Here is an 18,628-nt window from a genome sequence, read left to right on the forward strand (position 1 = left end):
CCTCGATATTAGTTAACCTCGATCAAAAACTCGTTCCAAGTAGAAACAAAGATTTTTAACCCAGATAGTTTCTTTCATTAAATAGTCATTAAATATAATATATGTATGGAGAATGATTTTCAATCATACTACAATCTCTATTCATTCTATTGGTCCCTCCTTCTCTCTCTTTTTTTTTTTTTTGGTCCATATGAATACTGTTATACTACATTTCTAAATATTCCATATTCTCTGTCTCGAATAAGGATTACTCTTCATTATTATAATTTGAACATTTAACATCCAGTAACTATTATCATCATCATCATCATTATCTATGATGATCCCCATCATTACTGGATTGCTCATTTACTTTTCATAAACATACAATGGATTGCCGGCTTTGTAACGTGGACATGTTTGACCTAAAACGATTTCATCGGTGGGCTAGAAGGATCCATATTTTAGTTATTTTTTTCCACTGATAGAAAGGTGAAATTATTATTATTGAATCTAACCATTGAGCTTACTGGTTATATTGGAACCACTACCACTTGTTTCGATAAATAGAATGAATGATCCAATCGGACCAGAATGCCTGTTTAAAGAATAAAAGAAAAAGAGCTGCCTATTCACAATTTACATTCACAGTATGTCGATATTTGATGAACATCATGGTTGTGGATATTGTCTCACTCTTTACTTGTTTCATATTTTTTTCCAATGTTTAGTCGCTCGGCTCCAAAATGACAGACTCAAATGACCGTTATATTTTCATTGATGTAGTGGTCTTCATTTTTTTTCTTGGCGATGACATTCTCAGTACGCCACTACGCCACAAGAAAAAAAACCGATAGAAGACAGCAAAAAGCAAGTTATACTAGCTATGAATCAGGCGCCAGTTTTAAATGTTCGAATATATTCTGTCTGTGAAATTTGCGTTTACATCTAATGCCATTTTTTTTGTATAGCAACTGAATGAATGAATGAATGGAAGAAGAAAAAGACCAGCCCACACATAGCCCACATGCAGGAATTCTGAATTTTGTGTCGTCATTATTGATTGTGAATTGAAGAATTGTGAAAAGAGATGTTCGAGTTACGACCAAACCATTCAATAAGTGTTCAGTGCTTGGCCAGACATCCGCTGGACCATATCGTCGTTAGTGTCTAATGTTGTTGTTTGATTGACGTTTGTGCGTGTGTGTGTGTTTGTTGATCATCAACGTGTTGGTCCTAGAATACCAACAATATGTCCATTGTGTTTGATCATAACAACAGCCAAATCAATTCGGATTGATTTATATAATTATTATTATTATTATTGGATCATCTTCATCAATAATTTGATTTTTTTTCAAATCAAATTCTGATTATTATCATCGCCGTCATAGTGTTTGTGCTAGTGGTTGCTTGCTGTTCATATTTCCATTTATCAATTTTAAAGTGTCTATTGTTCATTTTTATCACCATTTGTAATAACTAATACCAAAAAAAAAACATCGACTAACCAACCACCTAAACGACAGAATTTTTTTTCTGACTTATTCTTCGTCATCGATACGACTTTGTAATTTGTTTTTTTTTTGTTTTTTGTTTTAAGGGTAAGCAGAGGCTATTTAAAAATTGGAAAAAAAGTCAGATTCACACTTACGGGTTTAATTATCCGATTCGGCACACATCTTATTCATTTGATTAAACATTTTTCATTACTAATTACATCATGAGCATAATCTATTTATTGGCATAAATATGTATTTTCAAAGTTAATTATGTAAATAAGTTATGATTACATTTACATTGACGGAAAATTTATTCCGCTAGCTAAAATAGATTATATTCAGTTTTTAAGATTGAATATTCACTGGAAATTATCAGCACCCAAGATGTTAATGTGATTTGAGTCATATCTATATTGTGCAATTAAAATCAATTTTTTTTTGCATTCGTTTCATGAATTTTAATGAATGAATGCCATGATTACATCATGAATGGCAAATTTTTCATTTCTTGATTTTGTATCTTTTTTTTATGAAATCGACAATCATAAATTCTTATATTCTTTAACCTTGGTGATAATTAACTATTTCTATGCTTTGAAGTTGATTTAACATGATGAATTTTGATAATATTATCGTGGTGTGTTTTTATCATCCGATACTACTATTGCATCGTTAATTCGGAGGATCATTTCGGATTTACTCGATCAGTCAGAAGAAGAATCTATTCAATGTATCCATTCATCCGGTATATTAATCATGCTTGAAACAAATGAGATCATTGGATAAAAAGAGACATTCATTCGATAATGGCCACTGAACAGGCTTATCTTAGCAAAACACACAAACACAAACACATGATCATCATTAGGGTTGATATTTTAAATCGAGTAATTTTCCAGAAAAAGATTCCATTAATTAGCTATTAGTGACTTGAATTATCAACAATAAGTATCTGTAACAAACAACATTAACGGTAAATTCTATAGGGTCAATAAATCTAATATATGTATAAGTTATCCAATGAAACTATGGTAGGCAAAGGATTCTTTCATCATATTGAGTTTGTTTTCTAGGTAATATAGCCTGGCCTTATGCATTCATTTGGCCATAACATCTCTTGAGGTTTATTTTTTTTCCTGATTCATCCAATTTATTTGGGTTTGTTATAAATTCTTGTTCTATTTATCTAAATAATTAATAGTAATACATTTTTTTTCTTGATTACGCATCGTGAAATATAATTTTCTGGGTCCCAGACCCACACACACGATGAACAAGAGATAAAGAGAGAAAGATAGATAGAAAAACTAATTTAGCATCATCCACCACACCACGAATCCAATCAAGAACAGAGAAAAAAAAACTAATTCTATATGTGAAAAAATTCATTGAAAATGAGGATGCTCTTAGATTTTTTTTCCAGTTTTTACATGTGCATTCAATTGCTTTAAATGTAATGATGATGATGAAAATGAAAATAAAAGTTTGAGCCATATTTGATACTATCTTGAATCAATAATTGGTAACAATATATATCATCATCATTTGTTAGAATTGTGAAACGAGCAAAATCAAAAAAAAAAAAAAAAAAATAAAAAATAAAAAATAAATTATTGCCATTCAAATGTATCATATACAGGAATGAAATAACTGAAAAACGAATAGACGAATGAACGGATGAATTTAAAATGTATAAAGCCACCAAAAATCGATTTTTATTGACTTGAAATAAAAATTTAAAAAAAAATTCCAAAGAAATGACTGGCTAGCCTTAGAATTGTTGTAAAAATGCATATAAAAAAAAGTCTGAAAACAGAATTATTATTATTATTATACGAGATTCCTATTCAGAATGAGACTTGTTTACGCATGCTTATTGTTTGTCAGTAGTAAAATTCCATAGTTTCATAGTCCATTTCAATAGACTATGATAGTCAAAAAAAAAGAAGAAAAAATTTATGTTTTCCAATCTCAACTCTTCAATTAAAATGGATTTGGCCATCAAAGTTGGCCGTTGTTTATTGTTGTTTACAAACATTACTAGACTTTGCTTGGCTTCCATCAATAATTGTAGTAACATATCAATCTATTAATCATTTGCATTTGAGTAGGTTTTTTTCCCTGTGAAGTGAATGCAAACAAAAAACAAGATGACAAAATAATGGTTAAATAATGTTGACTTTGATGAATCGTAATTTATTGTCATAATTCGATTTCCGGTTTTTATTTTGTCAATTTAGTTACTTTGAATCATAGTATGTTTTTTATTTTTGTTACCCAAATAAACTGGGTTGTTTTTTTTTCTTTTTCTAGTTTTATAAGTTATTATCGTTGCTCGGATACTGTTTTTTTTTTTTTTTTTTTTTTTTGATTAGAATTTTGATAAAAAAACTTCACTACCAAGGTCGTAATAATCGTCATAATGTGAATATTATTATTATAATAACATCAAATTCTCATTCGATTAATTCCAGGAAATTGTCAAATTATATAAAATTTTTTATCGCTACCATTTTCGAGAATTGAGATTGAAAAATAAAGAGATTCTCGTTTTGTAGTTTGAAAGTTTAATATAAATCAACAATTTAACAATTGTTAAAAAAAATTACATGTAAAAGAAAAAATTCAAAAATTAGAACAAAAACAGTTCATTTAATGTTTTTCATAATCGTTTTATTCAACATATTATTTACACGAAAACTTTGTCATCATAGCTTGTTGTTGGCATAATTCCGATAAAACGTGATCGAGCCACTCCTTATGGATCATAATTCCGTTTTCAATATTTTGGACGATTTTTTTTTCATGACCAGAATTAAAGTTAGACATAAGGATATAAAGACAAAAGTTTTTGTTTTTGTTAGTCAATTTAATTACCAATTTCAGGTTGCTAGCTGGCTGGCTGGCTATTCAATATGTAGTAGCCATTCATTCCATATGGTCTAATTGGTTGCAGAAAACAGGATTCAATTTTTGATTGCATATCTAACCATTATATATAAATGGAAACAATCTCTTTATTGATTCTAATAGATAAAATGAGAATCCTGAATGGTTGGATAATAATTATTTTGCTGTTGCTTGTCATCATCGCTAACATAGAACAACAGGGAACGGTTGTCTTAACATTTTTGTTTTGTTTTGTTTTTTTTTGATCAAAATCGTCAGACGGTCTCGCTTACTAGCTTCTTGAACAATTTCCATTATATTTGGTTTCGCCTATCGAATTTGGATTCGGTACCAAAAAAAAAGAGTATCAATTATACGACGAAAAACAACATTTTCACATATGAAAATTGAAAGCCTACGAATGACAATCAAAATTGGTCATACACATATATTCGTGATATTGTATTGAATTGAATCTTGTTTTTTTTCACATCAGACCATATGTTATGATAAACCAACAGCTTTAAACAGGAGCTTTTGAAATCTTATGCAGCATATCGACTGATAATGATTAAGAAAATCTGTGATTTGATCATATAATCACAAAACTAATGGATATGAATGGTTTAGTGATCAATATTAATGCTGACAATGAAAAATGAGCACAAATCACAAAATTGTGTGGTTAGCCCAGAAAAAAACCATCATTTTGTGGCCATGTATCATAACACCGTTATCGTAGCCTTTTTTTTCCTTGATAACCCTTTTATTCGTTTTATATAATATTGATGATTGGCTAATAACTTTTCCACAAATTGAGCAATTCATTTCTGCATGATTGAACTACTTGGCCAAAATATATTATTATATTGGTTCGGTATCATTTAATTCAGTTGCCCAAACGATTGATCACTTGGGACTTTTTTTTTTTTTTTTGGTCGAGATTTTACTACTATTTTGTTTGGTCCATATACAACTCCATTGATATGGCTGATATATTCAATCCATACTTTTTTTTTGCTTTGATAGGTCTTCTATATGGTTTGTTGAATGCAAAAAAAAGAACTGTGAAATCATGTGATCATTTAATCGAAAAATCCTTTCCTTTTTCACAATTTTCATGGTTGAAAATTATCATTGTTTAATCTTTCCATCAACAATTGTTTCGATTTTAAATTCAGTTTAAAAAAAAACTTTCAATTTTCAATTTTGTATTTTATATATATGATAATGAAACTCTTCTATGCTCAGCCTTTTAGGTTAAAATAAGAGAAAAGTAAAGAAAAAAGAAAAAAAATAATAAGTGTCAATAAATTAAAGAATTTAAATGCAAACACAAATGCAAACAATGGCAAAAAGAATGAATATTCTTGCTCTATTGTTAGAATATATTCGTTTAACTATCGTTGTTGTTGTTGTTGTTGTTGTTGTTGTTGTTGTTGTCATTAAACATGTTAAGTAAAGTTGGTGTGCCTTAACTAAACTAAACAAAACAGATATATAGGTACAAAACTACAAATAAACGATAGATGTGCACATTTATAATTGAATCGAGCATCACTGCATGCTTTCGGAAATTGAAGAAAAGTTTTGTTGTTAATGGCTCTTTTTTTCATCATCATCATCATCATCATCTTCTTTTTTTTCGCAATTCATTATCCTAATCGCCCATTTTCATTATTTAAACATACATATATTTACCATCATTATTCAACAAAAAAAAAAGGAAAAAAAATATTGCCCCATTGCCAAACAAATGTATAATTCCAATATATAAAAATATAGCTAAGAATCTTCAACATGAAAATGATTTTACAAACATGTAATACAAACACACCCACTCACCCACTCACACACACACACACACAAATATTGTGAAAATAAAACTAATAGTCATTTTGGCCAAATAATCAAAGAGAGGCTATATGACATAAAAAGAATTGCATAACATTTTTTTTCTGTTTTCGTTTTGTTTTGTTGATTCGGCAAATGTATTCGGCATTTTTTTTTTGTCTCAACGTGTGTGTTTGCATTTGGCTATTGTCAAAGAGTTTCACTGTAAAAATTGGACAACACATTGTCAATTGGCCACCCAAACACTATGGAACAATTACTATGGAACAAAACCAGATCTTTCAATGTCTTTGCATGTATACGGAATCTATTTGGTTTTGACAATACCAAGATCAAGATGGCTAGTGTTGTGTTGGTAATGATGGTAGTGTTTGGAAGTGAGAATTCCAATCTTTTTTTTTGTCTTTTGATTACAGATATCTAGATCTGGCCACACACACATTGATATATCTAAGATTCAAGTCGAAATTGATTTATATATAGAATTGAAGCATCAATTAACAGACAAAAAGTTTTTTTCTGAACATAATGAACGAACAAAGCCAAAAATGTTTTGTGTTTTCATTGTTGTTTGCCAATGAATTTGAACTAAATTCGAGAAAGAAAAAAAAAGAAATAATCGGGTGTTAAAATTGATACAATTTTATTTGCGTCTGTGTGTGTGTGTGTGTGTGGATCGATGATCAAAAAATAAAAATTGGATTCCATATGAAATGAATATATAACGTATTTAAATGTTTCATTATTGACGTAATGTTTGTCTGTGTGTGTGGAAAGCCATCAATCTATTTTGATGCATTTTATCCATCCATTCATTCATTCATCAATTGTGGTCGTAAAATATGTGCCCCTATGTGTGTCTATGGTATTCATTTTTCATTTCATTGGCATATATCATCATATGTGTTGTGTTTTTTTCATTGTCGTCAATAATGACAATGATGATTATATTACTAGATCTATTAGAAAGAAAGAAAGAAAGAATGAAAAAAAAATTTATTATCCTTAACATTCAACCATCCATTCTATTCATTGATGTTTTTGAATCATACATTTGATGCAGATTATCATCATCATCATCATGATCGACATTCTATTCAATAAGGTTGTAAACACTATTTTTAGCCACATTTAGTCGTATATATAGAATTTATTATTATTATTATTATTATTGCCAGATTCTTGATTTCGTATATATTCGACAATCATGTTGGTCTCATAGGCTTTTACAGAATTTTTTTTTTGCACAACTTTTGTGTGTGTATGTGTGTATGTGTCATGTTTTTGTAATATTTACTCCATGATGCCCAAATGTATATTTGGTTTTTCAATCTTTCAATCTATCTATATCTATATATATATTATTGTTTGTATTTCGGTCTATATGCTGTGTATATTATTATATTTATTATTTTGTTCGTAATAATAATAATAATAATAATCAAATGATATGATAAGCTGCTGTTGCCATAAACTAACACACACACGCTGTGTTTATATGTTTCTCACTGTGCATGTGTGTTAGTTTTTTCAATTTGCAGATTATCATGATGCAGTGAAGAAAAAAAAAATCGGTAGAAAAACACACATACACACACACAATCTAAAAACATTCAAGCATTGAATGCAAAATTGGAATTTTGTATCGAATTTTCATTCATTACTATATTTTGCTATATTGATTTTGTTGTTGATGAAAAATATAAAAACTGGACATTGAGGCATTGCAATAATTTAGTGCATACAATATAAATACTGTTAACCATTTTGCTATATATATGTTATATGCAATTTACAATTCAATTTCCAAATGATGATGGTTTTTGTTGTAAAAAGTTTTTTCTCTGGAATTTTTTTTTTTTTGAAAATTGCAAGTTAATCAAAGTTTGGGTTTTTTTTCTGCTAAAGAGAGAATTGAATTCACTTCATGACTAACATGCCCACACACACACACACACACACACACACACATTTGTGAAAACAATTTGAACGAAAATTATTCAAATGAGAGATTTTTAATCTCATTTTAAAGCAATGATAATAATAACAACGTTTTAATGTGGAAAAAAAAAGTTTTCTTTTTCCATAGTTTTACTGTAATTTTAACCAGGTGTGTAGCAATTTTTTTTTCTTTCGATAGTTTTAGTAGTGGATAGATGATAGAATATGACCGGAAATTAGGGTTACCAGATCATTTCAGCAATGATGATCATTATAGATGGCCAAAATCATAATAATAATAATCAGTGTTTCGAAATCATCATTCAATAGTTTTGTAATGCGATTGAATGGATTAGTGTAATTCTTATCATATATATATGAAACGAATCAAATCTTAAACTCAAAAGCTTACATAATAATTCGTATTAATAATATAGTAACTAGACAACAACAACAAAAAGAAAAAAAAGTGCATCAATCCTTTTTGTATGTATGTACATGTAGAAGCTACTGTCATTTTTTTTTCTTCGTTTTTTTTTGGTCATATTATTAATGCAGAATGGATAAAGGCACACAAATAGGAACCATAGTTCCAATATAACTATAGTTTCCAAATTCGTTCCATTTGTACATGATTTATGATGTTGAAACAATCTACACACACACACACACACACATAAACACATACACACATTGCTAGAGATTTAGATTGCTTAGATATCCAACAACAATGATTTAAGACTGCATAAACATAAGACAAACAGCTAGTGTGTGTACTTAATGTAGATTTGATTTGTTCCAACAATTCATTCATTCATACATTATGTTCATTTTTCTCCATTGTAAACATACATATACACACACACAGAAAGAGAGAGAGAGCGAGAAAGAATCATTAATGATGATGTTGTTTGTCGGTCATTTGGCCGGGCTCTTTTTTTTTAATTTGAGTTCGAAACACGATCGTCGTCAATATTGATGATGGTGAAGGAACAAAAAAAAAATTTGTCAATAAAGGAAATTGGTTTTTTTTTCTGTGTGGTTTATAACTACAAAATCAGTTATGCTAACAAACTCTCTCTATATGGCTTTCTTCCTTTTATTAAAAATTGAATCACATTTAAATCAAGTTTACATTAAAAACCATCAAAGGATGGAAACCACAATAAACAGTGAGTATGTGATACGATAAAAATGCAATCTGAAACCTGTACTTGGAACAGAATTTATAATGACAATCAATTCAAACATTGACTTTGTAGATGATGGCAGTGATGATGATGATGATGATCATATTTCATTGGCAATCGACAACAAAATGATCGACGACAATCATTCATTGTCTTAAATAAATTATGTGTAGATTGTTTTTATTATTAAGGAAAACTTAAACTTAAACTCAAATATATATCACACACACACACACACACACACACACACACGTTAGTTGGCTAAATCTGATTTTTGGCCATACCAAAAAAAAATACGTTTTGATCAAATAAACTGTCGAATTAAAACAGCTAATTGAATGTTGTTGTTGTTGTTGTTGTTGTTGTTGAACGAACAATAGCATTCATTGATCATATCAAATCGACTATTAATCATTCCGGTTCTTCACAAAACAAAGTCATTCATAAATTACATTTGCCATTGAATAATAATAAATATATTTATTTTTATCTGTCTTCACATTCTCAAATTAAATTCTACTATATTCTACTATATCTACCCAAATAAGCTGACATAACACAATGAATGGTAATACATGTTTTCTTTTTCTTTAAAAAAAATGTACTCATTGGCAAATTGCCAACCTTCAATAACCGAAAATTGAACAAACGAAACTAAACAATTTTGATGTGAAGAAAATTAATGTGCACATGTGTGTGTGTGCGTGTGTGTGTGTTTTTGCTATGTATACATGGCATCCAATTTGAATCGATTGGATGAAAATGAATAAACGAACGGAAATCGGATTGTAATCGAGCACTAATTTTCTGGATTTTCGTTCATTTTTTTTCAAATATTTATTCTCTCCTTTTTGCCTTTTGAGTACTTGGCTGTAATGATGATAATAATAAGATTCTTATATTAGCCAGTTAGTATATGCATAATAAATTGGTTTTTCAAAACCCAATTGTCAATATATATATATGTATTCGATTTGAAACTTTTTTTTTTTTTTTTTTGCAAAACAGATTTCAATAGGTATTGAGTACCCTCTTTCTCTCACTCTCTTCCTCTCTCTCTTGAGACATTCACCTTATTGAAAATATAATTATAACATAAAAGAATATATTGTCATTCAATAATAATGTTTTTTTTTCTAAACATAACGGAAGAATGAAAAAAAAGTCAATTTTGGTCTCATCATCATCATCATCATCTTTTGTGTGTATATGACATGTTTGAATTAGACAAGCGTAAAAGACATATCCATCCATTGTTATTATAACTGAATCTCTTTAGTTTATAATAATTGTAATCATCACTAATATGATAATGTGGCTTCCCTTGTGTATCATACGAATCAATAGCACATTGTTGTTGCTTTGCTCAATGTTTACAGAATTATTGTTCAAAATAATCATCATCATCATCATTCATATTTATTTCATTTATTCATAGCTTTAAAACGTTTGTCTTTTTTTTTGTCATATATGACGTTTTTTATTCATTGTTTTAGCTTGTTTAACATATCTCCATAAGAATGAATGTCCATTCTGATGATTATCGAATAATAAATATTCAATATGTGAATGAATATGTGGTTGTGTTGTCATTTTCATTTTTTTTTTTTTTTTTTTTTAGTTAAACATTAGACACTCTTTTTTTTCTTCTCCCTAAAGAACCAATGCTTATCACTAGCACCTAATATTTGTCATATTGGCTGTCATCAATTTATTTTGAGGTTAAATCCAACTTGATTGCCGCATCATTTCTTTTTGCCATTTTTTTTTTTTGGCCACAATATTATATTCACATAAACACATATATAGTGTGTGTGTGTTTGTGTTTGTTTAGCGTTTGCATTTGCGACAATATTTATGAAGTAAATATCAAAAAAAAAAAATCCAAGAAAACCAGAAAATAAACCAAAATGTGAATATTCAAATGACTACGGTCTAAATACTGATGTTGATGATGATGATGATGATGATGCTTGCTTTGGGTAAATATTAGAAACATACAAATGGCGACTGTAAACAGCTTCAAAAAATAAAAATCATCAGCTTGAAAATGGCCTACACATTATAATAGCCTTTGATTTAGACTGTAGGTCGTTAGTGTTTGTGTGTGTGTGTGTATGTCATTCTGGACTTGTGTTTATAAATGGACTTAAGATTTGGCATTTTTTTCTGTGAGTGTGTGTGTGTGTGTGTGTTGAAAATAAAAACTTCTTTCAACATCATTCATTTGATCTCACCCCTTGGAATAAAGTTTTTTTTGTTGTTGTTGTTGTTCATTTTATAGTTGAATAGCTAGAAAGAAGAAGAAGAAAAAAAAACTTTATTTTCATCCAAATAATAATAATCAAGCATTAAGTCCAATATAATATAAGTATTTGTTTTTTGTTGCTACAACCATAGTATTAGTATTAGTATATAAATTCATTCATTCATATGCATATAACAGTAATTACTGTATTAAAATATTGTGTAACATCTGAGTGCTAAATAATAAATCTTTTTAGTATTAAGAAATTCATTCATTGTGCAATTGGTTGTTCAATGATGTTGCGAATATGAACCAAGCACTGCAATCAAATCGATTCAAATCGATCATTTGAATATTCAAGCTTTTCAAACTTTGGTCACATATATCCATTATTGAGACATTCGAAAAAAAAGAATGAAAAAATAGAAGTTGAGTTTGATGTAGAATTTTTTTTTCTTTTTGTATGAAACTTCAATATATGTAGAATATACAGTTAACTGGTGGTGACCGTTAAAATTGATGAAAGATACTAGTTTTTGTTTTTTATGCTAAAAGAATTTAAGAGTCTTTTTATTTTCTTATTTACCATTTACAATCAAGATTTTGATGGACATTTCATTTGAAATGCATTTCTCATGTAAATCGTATTTTGATCTCATCTTATTGGTATTGGACAATTTTTTTTTTCATTCATTCATGAGAGGAAACAAACATAACAAACATTGTAACAACAACAAACAAAAAAAAAAATAAAAAAAAGAGGGGCTACATGATCAGAATATTGATCTCTCATTCTGTACAATCATTTTCAACCTAATTTTTTTTTTTTTTTTTTGGTCATAATGGTTTTGATGCTTTTTTTTATACGTCACACTGGATTTTTTTTTCTCCTGACTATCAACATGTCATTGTTATTTTGTGAGCTGTGTTGTATTATTGTTGGTCAATCATGATTATCGACGTTGATTCATAGTTGATTCTGAAAAAAGTGAATCAAACAAATTGATTGACAATCATCTAATCAATGTATATATATCGACTTTTTTCCAATGTTATGTTTGATGTTTAGATGTATACCAAAAAAAAAAGTTTTAGTTTTTTTATTTTGCCAATTCCAGACGCATCAACAATTTTTATGCCAAAATAGATGGAAAAAATTTGTTGTTTACATCTAGTAAAATTCAAACACAAACAGAGAGAGAGAGAGAGAGAGAGAGAGAACTGATTATTGATGATAATGATGATAATAATGAGACCAGAACCAATAAAAATAACCAAATTCAAGTTTCTAATATGAAAAAAAAACTTTTTTCTCTGGTTTTAGTCATATGTAGAAAAAAAACATATGCTTGGAAATGGAAAGTAAATTAATTTTAATGGCTCAAGTATTTGATCATCATCATCATCATTTAATATACGTCAATCCGTTTTGAGCAGTTACTAAACAACAATAACAAACAAAAAAAAACAACTGAAAGAGAAAAGAAAAAAGTTGACATTTCATTTCATTTCATGCGTATGGATGACCTCATCTTTTGAATCAAGTATAAAATGGATGAGATTATCATTTGTCATCCACATCCATATACATAGACACAAGATTTGTTTCGGAAAAAAAGGAACCGGTTGAGTTTTTTTTTTGTTCTTTGTTCTTTTATCAACATAGTTGAATAGTGAACATAGTGTTAATGGTTGGCAAAAAAAAAAATTTTTTTGGACTAGTGGATTGAAATAAAGTGAAGTGAAGGAAAAAAACGAATGAGGTCAGTGACAGTCAAAAAAAAAAAAAAAATCATATAACCAGGATTTGTTTATTTCAATTTCACATGGTTGTTATCTATATACGACAATGATGATGATGATGTCAGAATCATGAAAACATTGTACCATACAATCATTCATTCATAAATGAACGATGATAAGGACAACAGACACACACACAGTCATACAGAGTGACCAGAATATTGTCCATCCATGATGACCAGTATTCGTTTTTTTTTTCAAGTGACAATAAACACAGAAACATTAATATAAATATATAGACAGACCGGAATATATGGTCATCATCATTATTTGTAGTACTTTTTTTCTATTACGTCAAATGTGTCGAATAGTGCGAAGAAAAAAAAAATTAATATCTTCAAGTTAGTTACTAACTAGTTTAAAGAAAAAAAAACTATTTAAAACTACTTAAAATGAGAGCGGATTTCTTCTGGCTTCCTTTTTTTTGTCCAAAAAAAATATCTATAGAAACTATATGCTAACATTTTCTTTTCTGTGTTTGTGTGTGGGTGTGGGTGTCAGTGTTACATTGACATTGTTGTATATGAATGATGGAGAAAAAAAATCTAAGAATTCAATTTATTTCTTGGGCGTAGATTTCTACTTTTGTTTCTATTTGTATTGATGAGATGATTTTTAATTTTATAATGTATTTGATTCATCTAACAGAACAAAAAAGAATAGGTAAATAATAACAAAACATAATAAATTACATAGAATTTGAATCACGAAAAAAAAACAATACCAAATAGCCATTGGCTATTGTGAAAAAAAAATTGTTGAATTATTTATAAACTATATACATATATATGCCTATTGTATTTGTCTTGCTATTCATTCATTCATTCATTGCTTTACATTCTTTCAATTCTATATATATTCTATACAGGTGAACATTTGTCAACCAGATTATGGCAACGGAATTAATTTGATCAAATAAAAGAATCGTATGATTGCTACAGAATTTTCAATTTCATTGTCCATTCGATGTTGATAAATGTTAATGGTTTTTTTTCTGTGAACAAAAGAAACAAAGTCAACAATTCAAAGATCAACGTTTAGACAAAAAAAAAGCAAGATCCGTTGGCCAAATTCTATGCAATAGTATTCTTGTTGATTATCATCAAAGAAAATGAGCTTGGATTGACGTACAATGGCTGACAATGGATGACTATGACAACCAATTCAACGAATCAAACGAGCTTGGTTATATATACATGCCAACCAATAAATTCACATGAATTATTAATTGGCGATGAACACAACATCAAATGATGTCGCCATCAAAGTCATTTTTTTTTGTCATGATAGTCGTGACCACTGATAATTGCATGGGCTTCATTTCCATCTAATTTATCTACCTGTCCTGTTGTTGCCTTAATTGCAAATATAGCCGGCGTGATCATTTGACAAAAAAACGATTCATATATTGTGAATAATGTTTCAATAATCATCACTCTCAATGCAATTTCAAACGAAAATCTGAGCTTTTTTTCTGTTGTTTTAAATATTACTTCACGTAATACGTAATAGATTTTTCTACCGAAATGTGATTGGTGACAACCATATCTAGGCCAAATTATCATAATGGCACCTTATTCTTTTCATCTGATCATCAATAATTGTCGCTCAAAGTTTAATGTTTCAGTTCAATGTTTGATGTCATCACCATTCGTTTTTTTTTCTTCATAAAACAGTTTGAATTGATGATCAATTTCTGTGGAATCAGAATGTGACCACCACCAGTGAATAGCGTGGTTTTTTTTCATCATTATTTATCACGTCAATTGTTATTGTATATCAAACTTTTATTTGACTGTAAACCAATCTATTCTAGTGTCCGGCATCTATAGTGTCTGTGTCTGTGTTTATATTTGTGTGAATGTCATGTCCAATCAATTTGATTTTCCAAATAATGGTCGTCAGTGGTTGGTATACATTTTGGTCTTCCAATGATCATAAAATTTATTTCAAACAAATCAATGAATAAACTGAGAATTGAATATTTTCTCATGTATCAAATGTTCTTTTCTCAATGAAATCGTGGAATTAATAAATCCTATATACATATAAAAAAAAGAAAATTGACAGAAACTACCGTACTGGCCAAACACTGTACAAACATTGATAAAAACTGGAATCGAGCACTGGCGAAGACAAGGCCGTTTAGAGAGTCTTTTCATTGGACTCTTGTACGGCATCGGGCGATAGGATCGGCCGGCTTTATAAATATAGTCGGTTGCTATTTTGACCATGAAACGGCAGAATATCCGTACATTATCGCTCATTATATGCACATTTACTTATCTTCTTATTGGTGCGGCCATATTTGATGCATTTGAATCGGAAAACGAAGATAAACAACGTGTTGCATTGCAAACGTTCGAAAATATGCTCAAACGTAAATACAATATGAGTGATGAAGATTTTCGTATATTGACCACTGTAGTCATTAAAAGTGTGCCTCATAAAGCTGGTATACAATGGAAATTTTCTGGTGCTTTCTATTTTGCCACTACTGTTCTTACTACAATCGGTAAGTGATCGATCCCATTATTATTGAAATTTTTTTTTCTCTTCACCAACTATTGCCTAAATGAATTGATTTGTTCGCTTTTATCAATTTGTTTTGGCCATTTTTTTTCGGGGGGGTGGTGGTGTTACATTTACAATGATGTTCGATACGACACTGAACACATTTCGTAAGGTGAATATAGCTAAACTAAGCATAGAGGGATATTATTAGAAAAAACCGTATTTATGATTGGTTTGAATTATTTCTAGTCAATATTGGTCAATGTGATTATCATAAAAGGCAAATCAACTGACAGACACACATACACATGGATTTAATGCAGTGAAGCTAATGTAAAGGAATAGCTCCTGAAATGTTTGCTACACTACAAAAATTGTGTTTATATTCATGTCAATTATGAATCAACATTTTTTGACACACGCACACACACACATAGAGAGAATAATACCACGAAATAAATTATATGGATTAACAGAATATGAATATTCGAGTTTTTTTGTATAGAAATCAGTAAATCAGTATTTTCATATTAATAATATAATAATAATCATCCATATGCAAACATAAGTGGCAATGATATTTCTTCTTCTTCTTCTTCTCCTTTTTTTGACTAATTTTTTAAAATTATTATTACTATTCAAGACATCCATAGAATCAAACATCCAAACTATTTATATGTGTGTGTTTGTTTGTTTGTTTGTTTGTTTGTGCATGAAACGTGATTGTTTTCCATATAGTGATTATTTAAGGAAAAAAAATGGCCATGTTAAATCTGTGATACCATGTTTTTTTTTTTTTTGATGTGTCCACAATATAGTATGCATAGTTTGATATATATTCGAGTTTTTTTGTTTTATTTCACTGAAATTGTTCAATGAAATCTATAGTATGATGATTGTTGATTATGGGTGCTACACTAGACGATGATGATGATGATGATCAAGTGAAATAATTGCACAATATGTGTGTGTGTGTGTATGAATGTAGTTTCGGAATTCATTATTATTAATGTCCACTCATGTACATTATAAATGTCTCCACACACACACACACACACACATACATACATACCAGTCACATTTCATCCATTATTCTTCTTTTTTTTTCTTTCACTTTATGTAATATTTTTGGACCTGTTTTTTTTTCTCTTCCTCATCATAACATTCACCATCTGAATATGAATTACCGATAACGACCAAGCACACACACACACACACACATAGAGAGAGAGAGAAAGATATATGGTTGTGGTTTCATGGTTTTTCATAATGAATAATTAATTGATTCATCCAACGCCACCATTGCCCGTTAACTGTACCAGAATACTAAAAGTTAAAAAAAAAAAATAAAATAAAATAAAATAACCATCAATGATATAAAAAGTGAAGTGAAGCAAATTTTTTTTTCATTTCTTTTGGTCATATTATCCAAGTGTGTGTGTGTGTTGTTGACACGCAATCATTGACATTAAATGTAATTTGCCTACGTGTCTAGCTGATTTTTTTTTCTTTTGAAAAAGGCCAGTGTAATTTTATTCTAGATTTTTGCTCTAATATTATGTGTGTGTGTGTGTGTGTGTGTGTGCATGTTCATTTTTTTTTCATTCGAAAATCCAAGATTATTTTTTTTCCAAATATATATTACAAATCTAAATCATCTTTCTCTTCCTCTTTCCACACATACACACACCAGAAAAAACAATTTTACTTCAGATGATTTGTTGATTATTATTATTTTCCATTTCAATTCTATTTTCATTCATTCATCATCATGTTGAAGAATGATTTGAACGAAATAACCGCCTTTCAAAAATTTATTTCAGCAGCCATTGACATAGTTCAATCCGTGTTTGATAATAATGGTGTGATTTGATTGTCATGATAATGGTGTTGATGATGGTGGTCATCATTATCATTATTATTATTATCATTATTCTCACTATGTCCAGGTCAATGAACCGAATGAGAATTCATTCTTTTTTTTTGGGTATGTATTTGGCTTCGAAATAGTAATAATAATAATAATAATTGTAAATCCACTATAAATGTGATAATCGAAAGAAAAATAAACATAGAAAAGTTTACCGGTGAAAATTTGTTGAAATTATTAGTTTGAAATTCGATTTAAAAACGTATGAAAAATATGAATTTTTATTATTGAAAGATGATTCATTTTGAAATGGAAACAAATTCATCAAAGAGAGAATAAAAAAATGAAATTTTTCCTATTGAATTTAGGTTATTATTAGGATGATGATGATGACGTTCTATAATGTAATTATGATTAAATTATTATCAAAATGATTTATTACCATTAATCGTATTCATAAAAAAAGTATATGTCCCGGTTTAATAATAGTTCATATCATATCAAATATATTTGAATAAATATTTCTTGACACCATCTCGTTCATATTTCCAAGTTACAATATGAAGGATTTGAAAAGCTAAGCTAAGATGATAATTTATGGTTTGAAACTTTTGGCCATCAAATTTGGCCATATGTCTATTCATGTTGTTTTATATGGTTCAAATAGAGTAGACACACACACACACACACACACACGAATTTGTAGATTTATTACGCATAATTGTGATAAGATTTTCTTCTGTTTTTAATTCTATTGATTTTCATTAGCATTTAATGTATGTGTTTTTTTTTTTAATTTCATTCACATTCATTCAACCATAATCAAACCGGATAAGAA

General features: G+C 28.9%; 1 protein-coding gene across 1 annotated transcript in view; it reads left to right on the top strand.

Annotated features, from left to right (window-relative positions):
• Window positions 1-631: 631 nt before the first annotated feature.
• The window catches only part of LOC124494559 (uncharacterized), a 28,031-nt gene continuing 10,034 nt past the window's right edge, over window positions 632-18,628 (top strand). The window contains exons 1-2 of the mRNA XM_075729653.1: window positions 632-1,583; window positions 14,275-15,921. Of these exons, the coding sequence (XP_075585768.1) occupies window positions 15,639-15,921 (283 nt within the window). The 5' untranslated portion in view covers window positions 632-1,583; window positions 14,275-15,638. The remainder of the gene's footprint in view (window positions 1,584-14,274; window positions 15,922-18,628) is intronic.

This window comes from Dermatophagoides farinae, chromosome 3 (assembly GCF_024713945.1).
Source record: "Dermatophagoides farinae isolate YC_2012a chromosome 3, ASM2471394v1, whole genome shotgun sequence".
In the NCBI taxonomy this organism is placed as follows: Eukaryota; Metazoa; Arthropoda; class Arachnida; order Sarcoptiformes; family Pyroglyphidae; genus Dermatophagoides; species Dermatophagoides farinae.